Genomic DNA, 21,258 nt, shown 5'->3' with positions numbered 1-21,258 from the left:
ATGAAACTAATCATCCATTAATCAACAAGCTAGTTAAGAGGCATACTAGGGACTCTTTGTTTGTCTACATATCACACATGTACTAATGTTTCGGTTAATACAATTATAGCATGATATATAAACATTTATCATAAACATAAAGATATAAATAATAACCACTTTATTATTGCCTCTAGGGCATATCTCCTTCAATGGCGGCGTAGAGTCCTCCGGGAGATGATTCCCCTCTCCGGCAGGGTGCCGGAGGCGATCTCCTGGATCCCCCGAGATGGGATCGGCGGCGGCGGCGTCTCTGGAAGGTTTTCCGTATCGTGGCTCTCGGTACTGGGGGTTTCGTCACAGAGACTTTTTATAGGCGGAAGGGCAGGTCAAGAGGCGGCACGGGGGCCCCACACCACAGGGCCGCGCGGCCAAGGGGGGGGCCGCGCCGCCCTATGGTGTGGCCCCTCCGTGGCCCCTCTTCGTCTCTCCTTCGGACTTCTGGAAGCTTCGTGAGAAAATAGGCCCCTGGGCTTTGATTTCGTCCAATTCCGAGAATATTTCCTTACTAGGATTTCTGAAACCAAAAACAGCAGAACAAAGAATCGGCACTTCGGCATCTTGTTAATAGGTTAGTTCCAGAAAATGCACGAATATGACATAAAGTGTGCATAAAACATGTAGATAACATCAATAATGTGGCATGGAACATAAGAAATTATCGATACGTCGGAGACGTATCAGCATCCCCAAGCTTAGTTCTGCTCGTCCGAGCGAGTAAAACGATAAACACGTATAATTTCTGGAGTGACATGCCATCATAATCTTGATCATACTATTTGTAAAGCATATGTAGTGAATGCAGCGATCGAAACAATGTATATGACATGAGTAAACAAGTGAATCATATAGCAAAGACTTTTCATGAATAGCACTTCAAGACAAGCATCAATAAGTCTTGCATAAGAGTTAACTCATAAAGCAATAATTCAAAGTAAAGATATTGAAGCAACACAAAAGAAGATTAAGTTTCAGCGGTTGCTTTCAACTTGTAACATGTATATCTCATGGATATTGTCAACATAGAGTAATATAATAAGTGCAATAAGCAAGTATGTAGGAATCAATGCACAGTTCACACAAGTGTTTGCTTCTTGAGGTGGAGAGAAATAGGTGAACTGACTCAACATTGAAAGTAAAAGAATGGTCCTCCATAGAGGAAAAGCATCGATTGCTATATTTGTGCTAGAGCTTTGATTTTGAAAACATGAAACAATTTTGTCAACGGTAGTAATAAAACATATGCATCATGTAAATTATATCTTATAAGTTGCAAGCCTCATGCATAGTGTACTAATAGTGCCCGCACCTTGTCCTAATTAGCTTGGACTACCGGATCATCACAATGCATTGTTTTTACCAAGTGTCACAAAGGGGTACCTCTATGCCGCCTGTACAAAGGTCTAAGGAGAAAGCTCGCATTGGATTTCTCGCTATTGATTATTCTTCAACTTAGACATCCATACCGGGACAACATAGATAACAGATAATGGACTCCTCTTTTATGCATAAGCATATACCAACAATTAATAATTTTCTCATTTGAGATTTGAGGATTGTTGTCCAAAACTGAAACTTCCACCATGGAGCATGGCTTTAGTTAGCGGCCCAATGTTCTTCTCTAACATATGCATGCTTAACCATATGGTGGTAGATCTCTCTTACTTCAGACAAGACGGACATGCATAGCAACTCACATGAAATTCAACAATGAAAAGTTGATGGCGTCCCCAGTGAACATGGTTATCGCACAACAAGCAACTTAATAAGAGATAAAGTGCATAATTACATATTCAATACCACAATAGTTTTTAAGCTATTTGTCCCATGAGCTATATATTGCAAAGGTGAATGATGGAATTTTAAAGGTAGCACTCAAGCAATTTACTTTGGAATGGCGGAAAATACCATGTAGTAGGTAGGTATGGTGGACACAAATGGCATAGTGTTGTTTGGCTCAAGGATTTGGATGCATGAGAAGTATTCCCTCTCGATACAAGGTTTAGGCTAGCAAGGCTTATTTGAAACAAACACAAGGATGAACCGGTGCAGCAAAACTCACATAAAGACATATTGAAAACATTGTAAGACTCTACACCGTCTTCCTTGTTGTTCAAACTCAATACTAGAAATTATCTAGACCTTAGAGAAACCAAATATGCAAACCAAATTTTAGCATGCTCTATGTATTTCTTCATTAATGGGTGCAAAGCATATGATGCAAGAGCTTAATCATGAGCACAACAATTGCCAAGTATCACATTACCCAAGACATTTATAGCAATTACTACATGTATCATTTTCCAATTCCAACCATATAACAATTTAACGAAGGAGAAACTTTGCCATGAATACTATGAGTAGAAACCAAGGACATACTTGTCCATATGCTACAGCGGAGCGTGTCTCTCTCCCATAAAGTGAGTGCTAGGATCCATTTTATTCAAACAAAACAAAAAACAAAAACAAACCGGCGCTCCAAGAAAAAGCACATAAGATGTGATGGAATAAAAATATAGTTTCAGGGGAGGAACCTGATAATGTTGTCGATGAAGAAGGGGATGCCTTGGGCATCCCCAAGCTTAGACGCTTGAGTCTTCTTGATATATGCAGGGGTGAACCACCGGGTGCATCCCCAAGCTTAGAGCTTTCACTCTCCTTGATCATGTTGCATCATACTCCTCTCTTGATCCTTGAAAACTTCCTCCACACCAAACTCGAAACAACTCATTAGAGGGTTAGTGCACAATATAAATTGACATATTCAGAGGTGACACAATCATTCTTAACACTTCTGGACATTGCATAATGCTACTGGACATTAATGGATCAAAGAAATTCATCCAACATAGCGAAAGAGGCAATGCGAAATAAAAGGCAGAATCTGTCAAAACAGAACAGTTCGTATTGACGAATTTTAAAATGGCACCAGACTTGCTCAAATGAAAATGCCCAAATTGAATGAAAGTTGCGTACATATCTGAGGATCATGCACGTAAATTGGATTAATTTTCTGAGCTACCTACAGGGAGGTGGACCCAGATTCGTGACAGCAAAGAAATCTGGAACTGTGCAGTAATCCAAATCTAGTACTTACTTTTCTATCAACGGCTTAACTTGGCACAACAAAACACAAAACTAAGATAAGGAGAGGTTGCTACAGTAGTAAACAACTTCCAAGACACAAAATAAAAACAAAGTACTGTAGGTAAAAACATGGGTTGTCTCCCATAAGCGCTTTTCTTTAACGCCTTTCAGCTAGGCGCAGAAAGTGTATATCAAGTATTATCAAGAGACGAAGTGTCAACATCATAATTTGTTCTCATAATAGAATCAAAAGGTAACTTCATTCTCTTTCTAGGGAAGTGTTCCATACCTTTCTTGAGAGGAAATTGATATTTTATATTACCTTCCTTCATATCAATAACAGCACCAACAGTTCGAAGAAAAGGTCTTCCCAATATAATGGGACAAGATGCATTGCATTCAATATCCAAGACAACAAAATCAACGGAAACAAGGTTATTGTTAACGGTAATGCGAACATTATCAACTTTCCCCAAAGGTTTCTTTGTAGAATGATCAGCAAGATTAACATCCAAATAACAATTTTTCAGCGGTGGCAAGTCAAGCATATTATAAATTTTCTTAGGCATAACAGAAATACTTGCACCAAGATCACATAAAGCATTACAATCAAAATCTTTAATCTTCATCTTAATGATGGGCTCTGAACCATCCTCTAGCTTTTTAGGAATAGAGGCTTCGCGCTCTAGTTTCTCTTCTCTAGCTTTTATAAGAGCATTTGTAATATGATGTGTAAAAGCCAAATTTATAGCACTAGCATTAGGACTTTTAGCAAGTTTTTGCAAGAACTTTATAACTTCAGAGATGTGGCAATCATCAAAATTCAAACCATTATAATCTAAAGCAATGGGATCATCATCCCCAATGTTGGAAAAAATTTCAGCAGCTTTATCAAAGGCAGTTTCAGCAGTTTTAGCGCTTTAGTGCAGTTTTTTCGCGCTTTGCATTAGAAGTGGAAACATTGCTAACACCAATTCTTTTATTAGTATGAGTAGGAGGTGCAGCAACATGTGTAGCATTAGCATTACTAGTGGTGGTAATAGTCCAAACTTTAGCTATATTCTTTTCTTTAGCTAGTTTTTCATTTTCTTCTCTATCCCACCTAGCACGCAGTTCAGCCATTAATCTTATATTCTCATTAATTCTAACTTGAATGGCATTTGCTGTAGTAGTAATTTTATTATGATGATTCTCATTAGGCAAAACTTTTGATTTCAAAAGATCAACATCAGCAGCAAGACTATCGATTTTAGAAGCAAGTATATCAATTTTCCCAAGCTTTTCTTCAACAGATTTGTTAAAAGCAGTTTGTGTACTAATAAATTCTTTAAGCATGGCTTCAAGTCCAGGGGGTAAACTCCTATTATTGTTGTAAGAATTCCCATAAGAATTACCATAGCCGTTGCCATTATTATAAGGATATGGTCTATAGTTGTTACTAGAATTGTTCCGGTAAGCATTGTTGTTGAAATTATTATTTTTAATGAAGTTTACATCAACATGTTCTTCTTGTGCAACCAATGAAGCTAATGGAACATTATTAGGATCAATATTAGTCCTATCATTCACAAGCATAGACATAATAGCATCAATCTTATCACTCAAGGAAGAGGTTTCTTCGACAGAATTTACCTTCTTACCTTGTGGAGCTCTTTCCGTGTGCCATTCAGAGTAATTGATCATCATATTATCAAGAAGCTTTGTTGCTTCACCAAGAGTGATGGACATAAAGGTACCTCCAGCAGCTGAATCCAATAAATTCCGTGAAGAAAAATTTAGTCCTGCATAGAAGGTTTGGATGATCATCCAAGTAGTCAGTCCATGGGTTGGGCAATTTTTAACCAAAGATTTCATTCTTTCCCAAGCTTGAGCAACATGTTCAGTATCTAATTGTTTAAAATTCATTATGCTACTCCTCAAAGATATAATTTTAGCAGGGGGATAATATCTACCAATAAAAGCATCCTTGCATTTAGTCCATGAATCAATACTATTCTTAGGCAGAGATAGCAACCAATCTTTAGCTCTTCCTTTTAATGAGAAAGGGAACAATTTTAGTTTAATAATATCACCATCTACATCTTTATGTTTTTGCATTTCACATAATTCAACAAAATTATTAAGATGGGCAGCAGCATCATCAGAACTAACACCAGAAAATTGCTCTCGCATAACAAGTTTCAGTAAAGCAGGTTTAATTTCAAAGAATTCTGCTGTAGTAGCAGGTGGAGCAATAGGTGTGCATAAGAAATCATTATTATTTGTGGTTGTGAAGTCACACAACTTAGTGTTTTTAGCGTTGGCCATTTTAGCAACAGTAAATAAAGCAAATTAGATAAAGTAAATGCAAGTAAACTAATTTTTTTTTGTGTTTTAGATATAGCAAACAAGATAGCAAATAAAGTAAAACTAGCAACTAATTTTTTTTGTATTTTGATTTAGTGCAGCAAACAAAGTAGTAAATAAAACTAAGCAAGACAAAAAAAAAGTAAAGAGATTGAGAAGTGGAGACTCCCCTTGCAGCGTGTCTTGATCTCCCCGGCAACGGCGCCAGAAATTTGCTTGATGCGTGTGGTTGGCACGTCCGTTGGGAACCCCAAGAGGAAGGTGTGATGCGCACAGCGGCAAGTTTCCCTCAGTAAGAAACCAAGGTTTAATCGGACCAGTAGGAGTCAAGAAGCACGTTGAAGGTTGATGGCGGCGAGATGTAGTGCGGCGCAACACCAGTGATTCCGGCGCCAACGTGGAACCTGCACAACACAACCAAAGTACTTTGCCCCAACGAAACAGTGAGGTTGTCAATCTCACCGGCTTGCTGTAACAAAGAGTTAACCGTATTGTGTGGAAGATGATTGTTTGCAGAAAACAGTAGAACAAGTATTGCAGTAGATTGTATTTCAGTAAAGAGAATTGGACCGGGGTCCACAGTTCACTAGAGGTGTCTCTCCCATAAGACGAACAGCATGTTGGGTGAACAAATTACAGTTGGGCAATTGACAAATAAAGAGAGCATGACCATGCACATACATATCATGATGAGTATAGTGAGATTTAATTGGGCATTACGACAAAGTACATAGACCGTCATCCAACTGCATCTATGCCTAAAAAGTCCACCTTCAGGTTATCATCCGAACCCCCTCCAGTATTAAGTTGCTAACAACAGACAATTGCATTAAGTATGGTGCGTAATGTAACTAGTGACTACATCCTTGAACATAGCACTAATGTTTTATCCCTAGTGGCAACAGCACAACACAACCTTAGAACTTTCTGTCACTGTCCCAGGTGTCAATGCAGGCATGAACCCACTATCGAGCATAAGTACTCCCTCTTGGAGTTACAAGCATCTACTTGGCCAGAGCATCTACTAGTAACGGAGAGCATGCAAGATCATAAACAACACATAGCATAACTTTGATAATCAACATAACAAGTATTCTCTATTCATCGGATCCCAACAAACGCAACATATAGAATTACAGATAGATGATCTTGATCATGTTAGGCAGCTCACAAGATCCGACAATGATAGCACAATGGGGAGAAGACAACCATCCAACATCGCTATGGACCCATAGTCCAGGGGTAGACTACTCACACATCACACCGGAGGCGACCATGGCGGCGTAGAGTCCTCCGGGAGATGATTCCCCTCTCCGGCAGGGTGCCGGAGGCGATCTCCTGGATCCCCCGAGATGGGATCGGCGGCGGCGGCGTCTCTGGAAGGTTTTTCGTATCGTGGCTCTCGGTACTGGGGGTTTCGTCACGGAGACTTTTTATAGGCGGAAGGGCAGGTCAAGAGGCGGCACGGGGGCCCCACACCACAGGGCCGCGCGGCCAAGGGGGGGGGCCGCGCCGCCCTATGGTGTGGCCCCTCCGTGGCCCCTCTTCGTCTCTCCTTCGGACTTCTGGAAGCTTCGTGAGAAAATAGGCCCCTGGGCTTTGATTTCGTCCAATTCCGAGAATATTTCCTTACTAGGATTTCTGAAACCAAAATGCAAAAACAAAGAATCGGCACTTCGGCATCTTGTTAATAGGTTAGTTCCAGAAAATGCACGAATATGATATAAAGTGTGCATAAAACATGTAGATAACATCAATAATGTGGCATGGAACATAAGAAATTATCGATACGTCGGAGACGTATCAGCCGTACCAGCTTGTCTATGGACAGGAAGCCGTATTACCTTGGGAAATTACGGCTGGATCAAGACGTGTCACGTTTCAGAATGATCTGACAGTTGAAGAATATGCAGCCTTGATGAGTGACACTATTGAGGACGCAACAGAACTTAGGCTTTGGTCACTGGAGAAGATTAAGGAGAACAAAGCCAGGGTGGCTCGTGCCTACAATAAGAAGGTTAGACCAAAGGAGTTTCAAGTTGGTGATCTAGTATGGGAAGCTGTGTTGCCGTTAGGAACCAGGGACAAGGCATATGGCAAATGGTCTCCTAATTGGCACGGTCCGTACAAAGTTGTCCAGGCCTTGAAGGGTAATGCATACATGTTGGAAGAGTTGGACGGCGAGAAGTTCCCAGTAGCTGTCAATGGTCAACACCTCAAGAAGTATTTCCTAAGCATGTGGGATGATGGGCAGTAAGATATGGGGGCCGATTTTAATCGGCCAGTAAAAAAAAAAAAACAAATCACAGCCGACGCGCAGACATCGACTTGAGAAAACATACGGAGATAACAGTATGCAAATACAGCCGATGCACGGGCATCGACTTCAGAATAACAAAGCCGACCAGAAATCATGATGTGTGAGACGAATCTCCTAGTGGGTTGCTAAGAAGTTCAATCCGATGGTTTGGACGAGAATTAGGCCTATTGAGGCCTGTTGGACTGCGTGTTTAAGCAACAGCTTGGCCTCAGATCGCAATGCGAGCCGATGTTCTGTTATCGGCTCTTTGTACGGCAACTCCATTCGACGATCGGCAAAGTTGACAAGGAAGCAAAATTAATGGAGGGATATTTTCTTCATTAATAGAGGGATTTCTTACAAAGAAAGAGCCGATTGCTCAGGGAAGAGGAGGGCAAAAAGCCAACTACTACTACTGATCCCTAATCTAGGGGCCGTTGCTGCCCTCTTCGTCGCTGCCTCCGACGCAGCTGCTGAGAGGCTCCTCATCAGAGCTTCCGTAGCCTTCTACGGGAGCCTCATCTTCCTCATCGTCGTCATCGCTGTCGTCGTCCCACCAGGTGCGGAGGCGCTTCGCTGGTGGGTAACCTTCGAGGGAGTCTTCGTCGTCCTCCTCCGCCTCTTCCTCGGAGGAGGAGAAATCGTCCCAGGAGAAGCGGTCGTCCTCGCTCTCCGCCTCCTCTTCCCCTTCGACGAGGAATTGAAGGTCGCCCTCTCCATCGATCAGGGATTTGTCATCCTCAGACCAGATGGAAGAATCGTGTTCCTCCTTGTCCCACGTCGTTGGGGCGAGAATGTCGTGCGCCGCCAGCGAGCCCCACTCCGGCGTCGGCTCGCGAGATGAGGAGGAGTCAGAGAAGACCGACGAGGTGGAGGAGGAAGAAGAGGAAGACATGGCTATGGGAGATTGGGGGTTTTTTGGGTGCCGATGGCCGGAACAGAGCAAGGTGATGAAGTGGCAGATTGCTCAGGGCGGTTAAATAAAGGGGCTATAGTAGAAATTCAATGCCACAGCAGTTTCCGAGGAGGCGGTGCCCAAAGACAACGGTCAAATCATGCGGAATAGTAGAGAAGGCAGGGCATCATGATGAAGAATGCTGCGACGGTTCTGCTCTGCCATGACATGACCCGACGAAGAAAAGCAGAGTGATTTTGGAATTATCAATTCCAAAACCAGGGGGGCATGTGTTATCACCAGAATTTGACCAAGTCAGAGGTGGGCCGCGATCCAGATGGGCTTAAAGATTATATGCGGAAGAAATACGTGAATCGGCCTTATATGCAAGGTTGGGCTAGATTGCCCATATATCTGTAATATAGTAGATCGCATCTTAGATAGAGTTTTACCCATGCACGGTTAGGTGCACATCTAAATTAGAAAGTCCCCTGGACTATAAATATGTATCTAGGGTTTATGAAATAAACAACAACCAACGTTCAACCACAAATCAATCCTGGCGCATCGCCAACTCCTTCGTCTCGAGGGTTTCTACCGGTAAGCATCATGCTGCCTAGATCGCATCTTGCGATCTAGGCAGCACAAGCTTCATGTTGTTCACGCGTTGCTCGTACTGAAGCCTTTTTTATGGCGAGCAACGTAGTTATCTTAGATATGTTAGGGTTAGCATTGTTCTTCGTATCATATGCTATCGTAGTGCAACCCTTGCATATCTAGCCGCCCTCACACCTATCTTAGGTGTGGGGGCGGCACCCCGCTTGATCTTTATTTAGTAGATCCGATCCGTTACGGTTGCTCCTTGTTCCTCAAGGATTAGTTTAATATCTGCAATAGTTAGGCCTTACAAAGGGTTGGAGGATCCAGCGGCACGTAGGGTGTCGTTTGCTAGTCCTAGACAGGACGTTCCGGGATCAACCTCGTGTTGGTTTTTAGGCCTTGTCTAGGATCGGCTTACGATCACCGTGCGTGGCCGCGAGGCCCAATCGTGAGTAGGATGATCCGATTATGCGGTGAAAACCCTAAATCGTCGTAGATCGTTTTAGCTTTATCTTGATCAAGCAGGACCACCATATATTCGTGCACCTCGTACGAATCATGGGTGGAACGGCTCCTTGAGCCGATTCACAGGATAACCTGAGAGCCGATCGAGGCTCGTATTTAATGTTTACGTGTATGCCATGCAGGAAACTAAGCGAGGCATCTCCATCACCTTCCTGACACGGTATAGGTCAGGTGGCACGCCCTTGCATCAGCATCGGACGTGTGTACCAGAGGCTTTGCGGGCCGTCGCTCGGAGGGACCAGGGCCAGCCGCAGCCCTAAGTTGTTCTCGGCTCTACTGTGTTGCCCGTCGCTGCCCGCCGGTGGGTTTTGACCGCAACAGCAGGTTCCACGTTGTTGCTGACGCTGGTAGTGTGTCCTGCCACTAGTCAGCTAGCACCTAGCAACACCTTCAGAAGTCACTCCGTTCTCCTACTGATCGATTAAATCTTGGTTTTGTACTGAGGAAAAACTTGCTGCTGTGCTCATCACACCTTCCTCTTGGGGTTTCCCAATCGCTTGCACAACAACTGCCAAGAAGATTATCTGGCGCCATCACCGGAGCACCATCAGCGGCGCGTTCGTGCGCTACAGCGGCGAAACTGCCGAGCGTCCACATAGAAGTTATGGTTGACCCGCTGCTACCATCGTCTTTAAGGAGGACGAATCAGACGATGTCGCGTCGTCTTTGCGGCGGACGAGTATCTCAAGGGGAGAATTGATTTTAACCCTCATGTTGGTGCGTTGGGACAACATAAGCCCCCTTGTTCATCTCTATCAATTTTAATCCCCTTTTCACTATTATTCTCTTATTTAGCAATTGATCCAACTGTTTAGACAATTATGTTCAGAAATGCCAAGACTGCCCTCGTCCTTTCTTTACCACGCACGAGCCAACTGGGAGACAAAACACACGAGCATTATTCCCTCGCCCGCGTTGACCCAGTTGCCCGAGCGCTGCTCCTAGCCTCCGCTGGAACAGGCCGCTCCGCCGCATCTCCGTCCTGTCTCCCACGGGTCAGCCGCCCTCCAGTGCTGCCCCGAGGTAAGGCCGGCTAATCACATGCCCTTTTGAGTCTACGAAGTTCTCCGAAAGTCAAAAGTACGAATACAAGTTTTTTTCTTCCCTGTAGGGTTATAATACAAATAAAGGGGATCTTTTAGAAAAATCCCCCAAATTATTCTAAATCAGGATTAAAAGTCCACTTATATGAATCAATTATCAGGGAATATGTCACAATAAACTACAAAGCACATAGATGAATTTTATATATATCACATGCATGCATCATACACACACCTAATAATGTTTGACAGTGGAGCCAGTTTCTAGTAACTCGTTTTAATATCTTTTGTTCACCCTACATGATTTCGACCAATATCCCACCAGGGTTCGGTAGCTACACCGTCCGTGCATCCACAAGGGCTAAACCATCGCCAAGAAATCAAGGTTGTTGCTCATTGCACCTAGCTCTGCCTATGAGGTCGCCAGAAGAGATAACTTTGTTAACACAGTCTGTGGCACGATCATAGCACGATGTATGTTTGCACAGTTCATTTCTTGATGTTTCTATTATTAAAAGGTAATCGAATATATTTTCTGTTACAAAGTGTTAGTCAAGAGTTGAGAGCAACATTTTGGCTCCTCTCTTTGTAGGAGCTCGAAGCTTTGAAAATAGAATTCCAAAATGATATTTAATAGGTTTTAGAAAATATGAATTTTTGGGTGGTCACACACAGATATGTCCTACGTAGGTGCATTTTTTTCATTACATACTACGTTATATTCCTACACAAAATCACAAAATTGTCTCTCTAAAAGGGAAACAAACTTGATTTTGCTCCTGGCATTTGTTTTTATTATATCATAGAAGGAACTTTTTTTTTGATAAAATTAGTTTTACAAGCTAAAAACCTATATGCATTGGTATACGTTTTCAAGGTTTGTTGAAATTTGAAGTAAAATTCCAGTTTTCGATTTTTTTAGAACAAGCTATACATATTTTTTGAGAAAAAAAATGAGCTAATATGACCTGGGCTGGAAAAGAAAACACTGGGCCTACTCAGGCCCATATCCAACCCAGGACCACCCCATTCCCTCTCCCTCAGAGACAAAACCCTAGCAACCCCAGTTATATAGCGATCGCATCCTCCTCCCGCCGCCGCCGCTGCTCAGAACACCCACCCCACCCGCCGCCGGAGAAGAAGAGGAGGAAGAGCAACCAAGTCCGCCCAAGATGAAGACGATCCTGGCGTCGGAGACGATGGAGATCCCCGAGGAGGTGACGGTGAAGGTGTCGGCGAAGATGGTGTCCGTGACGGGGCCCCGCGGGACGCTGACCCGCAACTTCAAGCACCTCAACCTCGACTTCCAGCTGCAGGAGGGCGGCCGGAAGCTCAAGGTGGACGCCTGGTTCGGCACCCGCCGCACCATGGCCGCCATCCGCACCGCCATCTCCCACGTCCAGAACCTCATCACCGGCGTCACCAAGGGCTTCCGCTACAAGATGCGCTTCGTCTACGCTCACTTCCCCATCAACGCCTCCATCAACAACGGCAACAAGGGCATCGAGATCAGGAACTTCCTCGGAGAGAAGAAGGTAACTTGGCCAAACAATTGCTGTCCCCAGTTATCCAGTCTGCTGTGTCTCTGTAATTAGTGATTTTTGAAAGGATATCATGCGATGTTTGTCGCTGCGAATAGAAAATAGCTTTTATTTTACCTGCAACAGAGAACTTATGGTATGCTATAAGCTGGTTGCCTGATAGTGTTGCATTCATCATATTTCAGTGTAGTAGATCTAGAGAGGCAAATATCTGTTCATTACCATTTAGTGTTTGTGATGTGCTGTGTGGCTATACCTGTCATGGTGCTCTTGTTAGCGAATCATGGTATGAACAGACTCATCAAATGTGAATCTCTTGCACTGGTGCACAATTTAGGGTTGTGATTACTTATTGATAGTGCTGCATCCTTATTTAAGATGTTTAGATCATTACATTCTGATAGTACTTGAATACAGGGGTCACTAGCATCACTGTAATGCCCCCCTATGCCCTAGGGTGATGTGAGTGTGCCATGCTCTAGAGAGGCAGATATTGCTTGACCATTTCAGTCTTTGATGGATGCTCCTGTGTTATTTTATCTGTTGCTCTAGTTATGTATTGCATGTACTGAGTTTATACCTGTTAACAGGTCAGGAAAGTTGACATGCTTGACGGTGTGACGATCTTGAGGTCCGAGAAGGTCAAGGATGAGATTGTCCTTGATGGCAATGACATCGAACTTGTCTCTCGCTCTGCTGCTCTGATTAACCAGGTTAGTGTCCTCGCAACTGGATTTTCTGCACTAAGAGTATGTTTGTATGTACGCATGCTGAATCATGCTCCTGACAAGGATCATGCAGTATTGGATCATATATGCTAAACAGTTCACACCACCATGCTTAAGTTTGCACACCTTTGGTAATTTACGCACCCCACCTAACAACAGGGCATTTATCATAAGTTCTATGCTCCACATTTTCTTTTCCATTTGCCCTTGTTTGGTCAGCGATTTGTTTCACTTGACTACCAACTGTACAATGAAAATATATGCAATGTACTGTTGGACCGGATGCTATAGTTTTACTATACAGTTTGTGAATGGATCATTGATCGATCTGTTCTGCTTGCTACAGAAATGCCACGTGAAGAAGAAGGATATCCGGAAGTTCTTGGATGGTATCTATGTCAGCGACAAGGGTGCCATCAAGGAAGAGTAGAAGTGATGATCTGCAACCCCTTTGTAGCTGGTAGCCGAAACTGTTCTAGAGGGTGTCCAGAACCAACATTCTGTGCTGGTTTTTCTTTTTTTGAGTGGATCACAAGTTCATTACAATTTGCACTTGATTTTTCAGAGATGCTATGTATCTGGGGAAGGTGTTTGTTCCTTTTATGTGAGATGTTCCTTATCCTGGTTGATGAGACTATTATATATGCTATATTCGCTCGACTTGTGCCATTTGTTTTGCTCTATTACCTGTGTGCAATCTTGTTTTGGCTCCATTATTGTACGTTCGTTTTTAGCAATCTGCTAAGATGATTGCTTGAGGGATATCATCATGGGCTTGAATGGCATAAAAATTCCAGGTAAAATGGCACAGAAACAAACCATTTAAGGAAAGAATGTGCTGACATATGCCAAATGTTACCATGAAAAGGATCTGGATCCAACCATTCATGGGTAGCTGCACTTTGCAGCACACCACAGGATCATGCATCATACTAGGATCGTGTCAGTTTCCATGAAATAGTACAGTAACACTGCAAGGTGACTGCGAAGATTTCAGATAGTAGAACAGTAGTTCAGGAAACAGATGCAACGTTAAGCGATTCTGAAGATTTTAAGTAACTACATATCCACTGGACAGCAGATCAAGCATGCATGCAGCATATATACACCCAATTGATTTTGACAGCGGAACCAAACAACACTGAATTTCATCCACCTTCCTACTGATACTTGACAGGCTTGGTCTTCTTCCTTGAAGATGTTCTTGCAACGCCATGGTCTGATACCTTGTGCACAACCACGCTAGGTTCGACTAAGCCATGATCATTGTTGCCAGTGGCACCTGCTCCGTCCGATTCAACAGTCTTGACATTGTTTTTGCTGCCATGTTCAATGCTTGGTTTCTTCTTGGCACCAGCAATTTCCCCTGTTTTCCTTGAGGGAGCACTTGCGGCATCCTTGTTTTGTTGTCCCTTGACAGCTCTGGATGTAGCCACTCTCTTTCTTGGCTTCAGATCATCATCATCTCCATCTGCTCCGACTTCCTTGGCGCCACCATCCTCGCTCACTTGCACCGGGTTAGTTTTTCTGGAAGGAGGCTTTCCCCTGGTAGCCCTGGATACGGCTACTCTCTTTCTTGGCTTCGGATCATCATCATCATCATCATCTCCATCTTCCCCTGCTTCCTTTGCGACACCATCGTTGCTCACTTGCCCTGGGTCAGCCACTACCGCTTTGGTTCCAGTCAGCTTCTGCAGTTGTGGGACATACGCTGTAGTCTGTAGACAGGGCGAATCAGAGGGTTAGATAGATTTAGGATGGTACAAGGTATAGCAATAAAGTGGTATACTGCTCACCCTGCCACCAGCTGTTATGAATTCAATTTTCTTTCCTGCAATAACCAGAAATTTGATAAATCCAAAGGAAAATGAAAAGCTAACAATGGTGAAGAGATCGCATAACATGACAACTGATATTCTAGTACTTCCTGCAATAAAGGCGTGACCAATTTTTTCGAAAAAGAGCAGGTGCCCAATTTATTCAGGAATCAAGAAAACTCTAAAAGGAAGTTGAGGATAAACTCACCATCAACTTTACCAGGCTTTTTGCCCCAGCGGTGATGAAACAACCATTCAATGGGAAAGCGGTCAGAATCAGCATCAACATCGACAGCATATTTCACAACCTAACAGTTTTGTTGGTCAAAACACGAGTGTTCTGTGAGACTACATACAACACAGTTACTCAAAACAATGTCAAGTTAGAGTAACCTCTTGGATGCTTTGGTGTAGTGCTTCACAACTCTCCCTTGTTAGGCTTGAAGCAATCTGTAATGGATGGAGTCTCGACTGCAAAGAATACATGAACTCTGTCACAGCCAAGCAACAATGCAACACAACAAGTGCAGACGATGCAGTAGTTCTATTTATCGAACAGCAACAGCTTTATCTCTAAGGCGTGTTAGCCACAGTTGTTAGGGATAAGACCAGATCGGTTCAGGTACATGTCATGGCTATTGGTACTTTTATTGAATTATTAGTTGTTTCAAGCAATGAATAACAAAGAACTCGGTCTAGTACTCTAGCCCCCCCGCCCCCCCCCCCCATGAGGCATCTAACAATCAATGATAGGTGTCCAGAACTTGGTCGGCAGCCCATATGTTTCCAGGTTCATAACAAGTTTAAAGTTCAAGTGATGCATTTCATGTCAGCCTAATTTTCTGTAATAATACCTGGTAAAGCACTTCATCTGCAATCCAATTACCAATGCCTGATACAAAGCTCTGCTCATTTGAAAAAACAAGATGTCACAAGTACGGTAGTATCATGATAAGAAAATATTACAAGAAGTTAATTATGCATTTCATAGGAAAAATTAATTGAGACGAGAACTTCTATCCACTCGGTAACAATCACCTGATCAAGTAAAAGAGCTTTTATTCCAATCTTCTTCTTTCTCAGTGATTCCACAAAATTGTCAACAGACATCGGCTCAAAGAGAGCATCTGGACCTAGCTCAGAAATTGGGGGTACAGTTTCAGGCTGCGAACAATACTTGAGTGAGGAAACCTGTACAGCATTGGTAGGGGGAAGTATTTCCACATAATTTACAATAACTTGCGATGCACCTACATCATCAAACAACCGAACTCTTGCAAAGCGCCTCTTATCAGTGAAGGAAAACTCCAAGCCATCATCAAGCTGTAAAGTATGTATAATAAAGAGGTTAGGCACATCAAAGTTCAAAACCAACTTGAGGCGAGCCATGACTCCCAGCGTAAATGGGTTTGACAACAAATGGAAAACTCCAAGCCATGTCTCCTGACTATCCATCTTCTGGAAGGACTAACCAGATGGAAATTCCAGAGTCAGCCACTTATAAATGAGATGGATTGTTTCATGACAAGGGAGTTAAGTGTCTTATCATGGACCCTATTTTTGTCAGCCACAAGGTGCTAACTATAGTCCTTGCAAATGAGCCAGAAACTCCATATCCTATTTGCTGTCATTCATGGGAACACACCTAGTTGTGTCAAGAGAGTGATGCACATTAAAACTTCTCTGTTCATGGGCTTCTTAAAGTGATAGGTTATCAGCACAATGGACGATCACTAGGCTTGTTTTGACTAAAATTGGAAGATGTAGGCAATTGTAACAGGACACATCCTGCTTACTCACACTCACAGCTATTCTACAATTAACCTACAAAAATTTTGCACGGACAGTGATCCTATGTCGTCTCCTGAACTGCTAATCTACAACCGTAATTCATCAATTTCTACAAGCAAGACCACCTAAATAAGCCGCAGTGGCATGGATAATAGCGCATTGAAACAAAAATCGAAAAGAATCTGGCATATTTCGGTTTGGGCTCCTGACCTCAACAAAGAACTTGGAGTACTTGGAGGGCCACTCGTCCGTGGACTTGACGGCTGATCTGCAAGCATACATAAGCTTCAGTAGTTGTTTCAATCCTACTAGTATACTATCGTAGTAGAAAAACATGATCATAAGGTTGAGATAACGAGGCGGGAATGAGCACTCGCCTCTTGTACTTTGTGACGGCAACACCCTTGATGTAGATTGCACCTGCCATTCCTGCAACAACCGAGAACTTGCCAAAGTCGATCCCCTTTCCCATCTCTTGGAAGAAATTAGGTCGTATAACAATCATCACTAGGTTATCATCAGAGGAGCAATTCTAATCGGCATCTATTGTTTTTGAGGAATCATCATAATATGAGCATTGAAGCGAATACAACTTAGCCACGCACGAGAGAGATTCCTAGGGGCATTCAAACCTAAACCATCGCCAGCCAAGCTACCAATGCAGGTCTTCCAGACCGAGACGGGAACTGAATACTGGTGTGTGTGGTGGCGGCAGTACGGAATACTGACCGAACTGGAAGGAGGGGAATGGCGGGGCGTCGAGCTGGAGCCAGAGGTTCTTGCCCCTCCTGCGCGCGGCGACGATGGTCCTGCCGACCATGGCGCGCTCGAAGGCCACGCGGTCGGATAGGACGACCTTGGGGTCGTCCGCGACGGCGCAGCGCGCGATGCGCCGGCCCACGCAGTGCGCCTCCAGCGCCCGCCGCGCCGCCTCCACCTCCGGCAGCTCCGGCATCGCCGCTCTCTCTCAAACGCGCACGGGGCAGTCCGGTGCGAGACGGCGAACCGGGTCGTCCGACTCGAAAAGGTAAGTAGAGAAAATAATCCCCGTCCCGTTTGAGAAAAGAAAAAGAATCCCCATTTCGTTACGAGCACAAATACGAGCGGCGCGACGGCGTCCTTGGTTACTTCGTCGGCCGCCGTCTAAAAAATCCCCATTTCTCCACTGATCTAGTCGTCGCCGGCCAATACCCAGTTCCAATATGGAGCTGAGCTCGGGCTTCACCCGGCGCTCCTCCCAGCAGCTGGGCCCAGCCAGCGGCGGGGAGGACCGCATCAGCGCCCTGGACGACGACATGCTGCTCCTCGTCCTGGCGCGCCTCGGATGCTTCCGCGCGGCCGCTCGCACGGGCGGCCTCTCCCGCCGGTGGCGCGGCCTCTGGGCCAGCCTCCGCCACATCGTCTTCTGCGACGTCCCGTTCCCCTCGCTCGAAGCGGCGCTCGGCCGCGTCACTCGCCCCCCTCCGGGGCTTTCCCTCCTGGAGATCCGCGTCACGGACATGCAGCCCAGGCGCGACGCCGCCGGCGTCACCTCGCTCTTGTGCGCCGCCGCGCTGCTCGAGCCCAAGGAGCTAGTCTTGGCCCTCCCGTCGGGCTACATGGGCAATCTCTCGCCCTTGTTCTTCCTGCAGCTTCCAGACCACGTCAGGTTCCATGAACTCGAGACACTGTCCCTCTTGGGCTGCCACGTGCGCTTCGACTCCTTGCTCCCCTGCTGCCCACGCTTGCGGGTGCTAAGGCTAAAGTTCAATGACCGTTGGGGCCACTACAACATCAGATCCTTCATGTCACTCCACTCCACGTCGCTGCAAGAGCTTTGTGTGGATGTCGAGAACGTAAGCATAGATACCGTCGACCTTGTTGCTCCCGAGCTTAAGAAATTGACAGTGTCCTTGAAGGCTTTCCGGGAGGTCAACATCTCTATCTTGGCACCAATGCTTGAGAAGCTCTCATGGAAATGCTCCTACTCCTTTATCAACTTTGGTCCTTGGAGGATTGCAAAGTTGTGGCTGCAGAAGGCGGAGAGACAAGGAGAGCTCCCTTCATTGCTCATCCATGCCCGCATTGTGCGTGTCCCCTCCCGCTCAATTTACCGAGCTCCAACTAAACCAAAATTTGTGGAGTGATATATATTTTCCCAAATTAACGTTTCAGAGCTCGTCCATTGTTCATGGTGAAGCGGAGAACTCTACGCAAGAGATAGAGAAACATATGCTCGCAAAGTTCTCTGTTTTGGAGCTACATCTCAGGCCAAAGGGACATGCTTTTGGAGCATTCATGTTTCATCTCCTTGGGATGAATCGGTTTTTTAGGGCCACGCAGAGGCTCAAGGTTGTCCTACAGAGATCCGCGGTAATTCTTTGCTCTTTGCTCTGATTATATATCTCAATAGTACATTGTCTAGTAATTAATTAACACGGTATAGTTTTTGGTTTTAGTTGAAGCAAGAATGCCCACTAGATTGTGCTTGTGACCACCCGGACTGGAGATCCCAAACTAGTTCCTTGACCGCTCTCGAAGAAGTGGAGATCAGTGGCTTTCAAGGACACGATCATGAGATCGATTTCTTGAAACTGATATTCAAATGTGCACCGATGCTTAAAAGAATGATTGTGCGTTTCTCACATGAGGTCTTATATCGTGATCATCATGGATGCACACAAATACGAAACATCTTGAGGGAATATTCTTCTGTGGAATGCTATCTTTATCTTAGCTCTGGTGAGTAACTGAGTATGTGTTCTGCGTGCAACATGGATATAATTGCTAGTTAGCTAATTATGCCTATTGCTGACATTATGTGCGCAAACCCGCATATGAATGGTGGAGTGGGTGGCACAAAATAAATTCGAAAATTTGTATGCAGAATTACCTTAGGTTCTCTTTTGTCTTGGTCAATCTCTAGGTTGATTATACCCTTCTCTTGGACATCTCCATTTAGTATAGTAAAAGGACAATTTTGCAGATTACCTGAAGTTAGTTGTCTTATCTGAATTTCCTTGACATTCATGTTTGGCACAAGGTATTTAGTTCTAGTTAGATTTGGTTCAGTAAATATTGTACTATTTCTTTCTGCTTTCAGCATATATTGTACTATTTCTTTCTGCTGTCAGCATATATTGCATTTTATTTGCGAGTCAGGACAGCCTTTACAAGTATAATAACTCCACATGTGCACGGTGTGATACTGATTGGAAATGGTTTCAATTTTCCTCCAGCCTCCGCTGCAGGTTTAGAGCATGGCAGCGACGGGTTCCCATCAACATGATTCTAAGCCTTGCATATTTGGATTCATGATGGTATTGACAAAGACCAAGCTTTTCATCTGCGGACAACCTCCATTACCTGTTCTCTCCTGACTTTGCTTTGTTGCTTCAACTCATTATCTGGCATGTTGTTTTGCTTAGTGTAGTGTAGCTATATATAGGATACTCTTAGTTAGGTCTTGAGTGGTTTCTGTGCAATTCAATTATTTAAGTTAATGCAGTCAACCTATGTCACTCATGCGACCTAAGCAAGTTATTCTGTTAATCCTATGGTTTTAGTTAGTAGCGTTGTTCCATTTTGTTGACAAATGACATATTTTCATACGAAGTAAACTGAGCAACAACGGATAGAACTCAGGAGCTGATCTTGAAGGGGCGATGTAGCACACAATCTATTTTTCAATATGCTTACATTACGAGTTTCCATTTTGTACAAACTGTATAAAAATATTATCAAAGCAGTGTAACATCCGTTAGCATAGTAGATGCTCTAAAAAAACTCTCAAATGTATTTATATGAAAATTAGCAAGAGTATTAATTATTCCCGTGAGATTAGCTTGTATAGATAAAGTATTAGTAACATTAGGTAGCATGTAACTTAATGTTTATTTTACATCCAACCTTTTGAACTATGCGAAGATTCAGTTTGAGTTCTAATGTTAGTATTTCTTCTTTAACAGAGTGGATGCATGCCTCTTTTACTGCAAGTTTGATCATGGATGGCTGCAAAAGATGCCAAGAATCATATCGGCAACTTTGGCTCCTTGTTTGTCTAATGCCATCATCTTAACAAGTTATAATATTGTGATGTTTGTATGAAGTACTAATGACTGCTGGACTGATGTTATTCTGCACTGTCAAACTCCTAGTTTTCATGCTTCTTGTGCTATAAGTATTTGTTCCCCATCGAATGATGATATAGATTGTAGAGTGTATCTCTTATTTGATGCTTGGGATCTGCTATCTTTTTTGCCCCTGTTTGCTCTGTTTTGTCAATGGTCTTGCCTCTGTTTGTTCTGTTTTCAGGTCTGACTTGCATGTTTCGGTACTGAATTTCTTTGAAAGTCCAGCGAAAATTTGCACAGTTTTCAGTTAAGTTTTGGGCAGAATTCAAATGATGATTTCGCCCATTTGATGGTCAACTTTGTGTAGTGCTGCATTACTATTTAGATGGGGAGTGCAGCATAACATGTAACTGCAAGTGTATTTTGCAAAGCCAACTGAACCGCAAGTTTCAGTGTTTCACCGTGACTGGGAAAACTTGAACAAAACTGAAGCCA

General features: G+C 43.8%; 3 protein-coding genes across 3 annotated transcripts; 2 read left to right on the top strand and 1 right to left on the bottom strand.

The window, feature by feature from the left end:
• The first annotated feature begins 11,916 nt into the window (after positions 1 to 11,916).
• Positions 11,917 to 13,772, top strand: LOC127316819 (large ribosomal subunit protein uL6). The gene is made up of 3 exons (XM_051347282.1): positions 11,917 to 12,369; positions 12,966 to 13,088; positions 13,450 to 13,772. The coding sequence occupies exons 1-3, from the start codon at positions 12,007 to 12,009 to the stop codon at positions 13,531 to 13,533; spliced, it is 570 nt and encodes a 189-aa protein (XP_051203242.1). The 5' UTR covers positions 11,917 to 12,006; the 3' UTR covers positions 13,534 to 13,772.
• Positions 13,773 to 14,082: 310 nt separating this feature from the next.
• LOC127316817 (formamidopyrimidine-DNA glycosylase) lies at positions 14,083 to 17,748 on the bottom strand. The gene is made up of 10 exons (XM_051347279.2): positions 17,441 to 17,748; positions 17,089 to 17,140; positions 16,922 to 16,979; positions 16,175 to 16,243; positions 15,959 to 16,084; positions 15,775 to 15,825; positions 15,314 to 15,391; positions 15,129 to 15,228; positions 14,900 to 14,934; positions 14,083 to 14,821 (listed from the first exon to the last, which is right to left on the bottom strand). Exons 1-10 carry the CDS (start codon positions 17,664 to 17,666, stop codon positions 14,264 to 14,266), a joined length of 1,353 nt encoding a protein of 450 aa, XP_051203239.1. The 5' UTR covers positions 17,667 to 17,748; the 3' UTR covers positions 14,083 to 14,263.
• Positions 17,749 to 17,866: 118 nt separating this feature from the next.
• On the top strand, positions 17,867 to 20,953 carry LOC127316816 (uncharacterized). The gene is made up of 5 exons (XM_051347276.2): positions 17,867 to 18,777; positions 18,866 to 19,063; positions 19,150 to 19,432; positions 19,930 to 20,010; positions 20,659 to 20,953. The coding sequence occupies exons 1-4, from the start codon at positions 17,914 to 17,916 to the stop codon at positions 19,977 to 19,979; spliced, it is 1,395 nt and encodes a 464-aa protein (XP_051203236.1). The 5' UTR covers positions 17,867 to 17,913; the 3' UTR covers positions 19,980 to 20,010; positions 20,659 to 20,953.
• The last annotated feature ends 305 nt before the right edge of the window (positions 20,954 to 21,258 follow it).

The sequence above is a fragment of the Lolium perenne genome, chromosome 7, assembly GCF_019359855.2.
Source record: "Lolium perenne isolate Kyuss_39 chromosome 7, Kyuss_2.0, whole genome shotgun sequence".
Classification (NCBI taxonomy): domain Eukaryota; kingdom Viridiplantae; phylum Streptophyta; class Magnoliopsida; order Poales; family Poaceae; genus Lolium; species Lolium perenne.
The sequence above is the reverse complement of the archived record's forward strand: the minus strand, read 5'-3'. Positions and strand labels throughout refer to the sequence as shown.

Coding starts and splice junctions, on each gene's coding strand:
- LOC127316819 (XM_051347282.1), top strand. CDS start 12,007: ATGAAGACGATCCTGGCGTCGGAGACGATGGAGATCCCCGAGGAGGTG. Junction 12,370..12,965: donor ACTTCCTCGGAGAGAAGAAG/GTAACTTGGCCA, acceptor ACCTGTTAACAG/GTCAGGAAAGTTGACATGCT. Junction 13,089..13,449: donor CTGCTGCTCTGATTAACCAG/GTTAGTGTCCTC, acceptor TGCTTGCTACAG/AAATGCCACGTGAAGAAGAA.
- LOC127316817 (XM_051347279.2), bottom strand. CDS start 17,666: ATGCCGGAGCTGCCGGAGGTGGAGGCGGCGCGGCGGGCGCTGGAGGCG. Junction 15,826..15,958: donor AAGCTCTTTTACTTGATCAG/GTGATTGTTACC, acceptor TCAAATGAGCAG/AGCTTTGTATCAGGCATTGG. Junction 14,935..15,128: donor AAAGCCTGGTAAAGTTGATG/GTGAGTTTATCC, acceptor TGGTTATTGCAG/GAAAGAAAATTGAATTCATA.
- LOC127316816 (XM_051347276.2), top strand. CDS start 17,914: ATGGAGCTGAGCTCGGGCTTCACCCGGCGCTCCTCCCAGCAGCTGGGC. Junction 18,778..18,865: donor TGCTCATCCATGCCCGCATT/GTGCGTGTCCCC, acceptor TTAACGTTTCAG/AGCTCGTCCATTGTTCATGG. Junction 19,433..19,929: donor CTATCTTTATCTTAGCTCTG/GTGAGTAACTGA, acceptor ATTTTCCTCCAG/CCTCCGCTGCAGGTTTAGAG.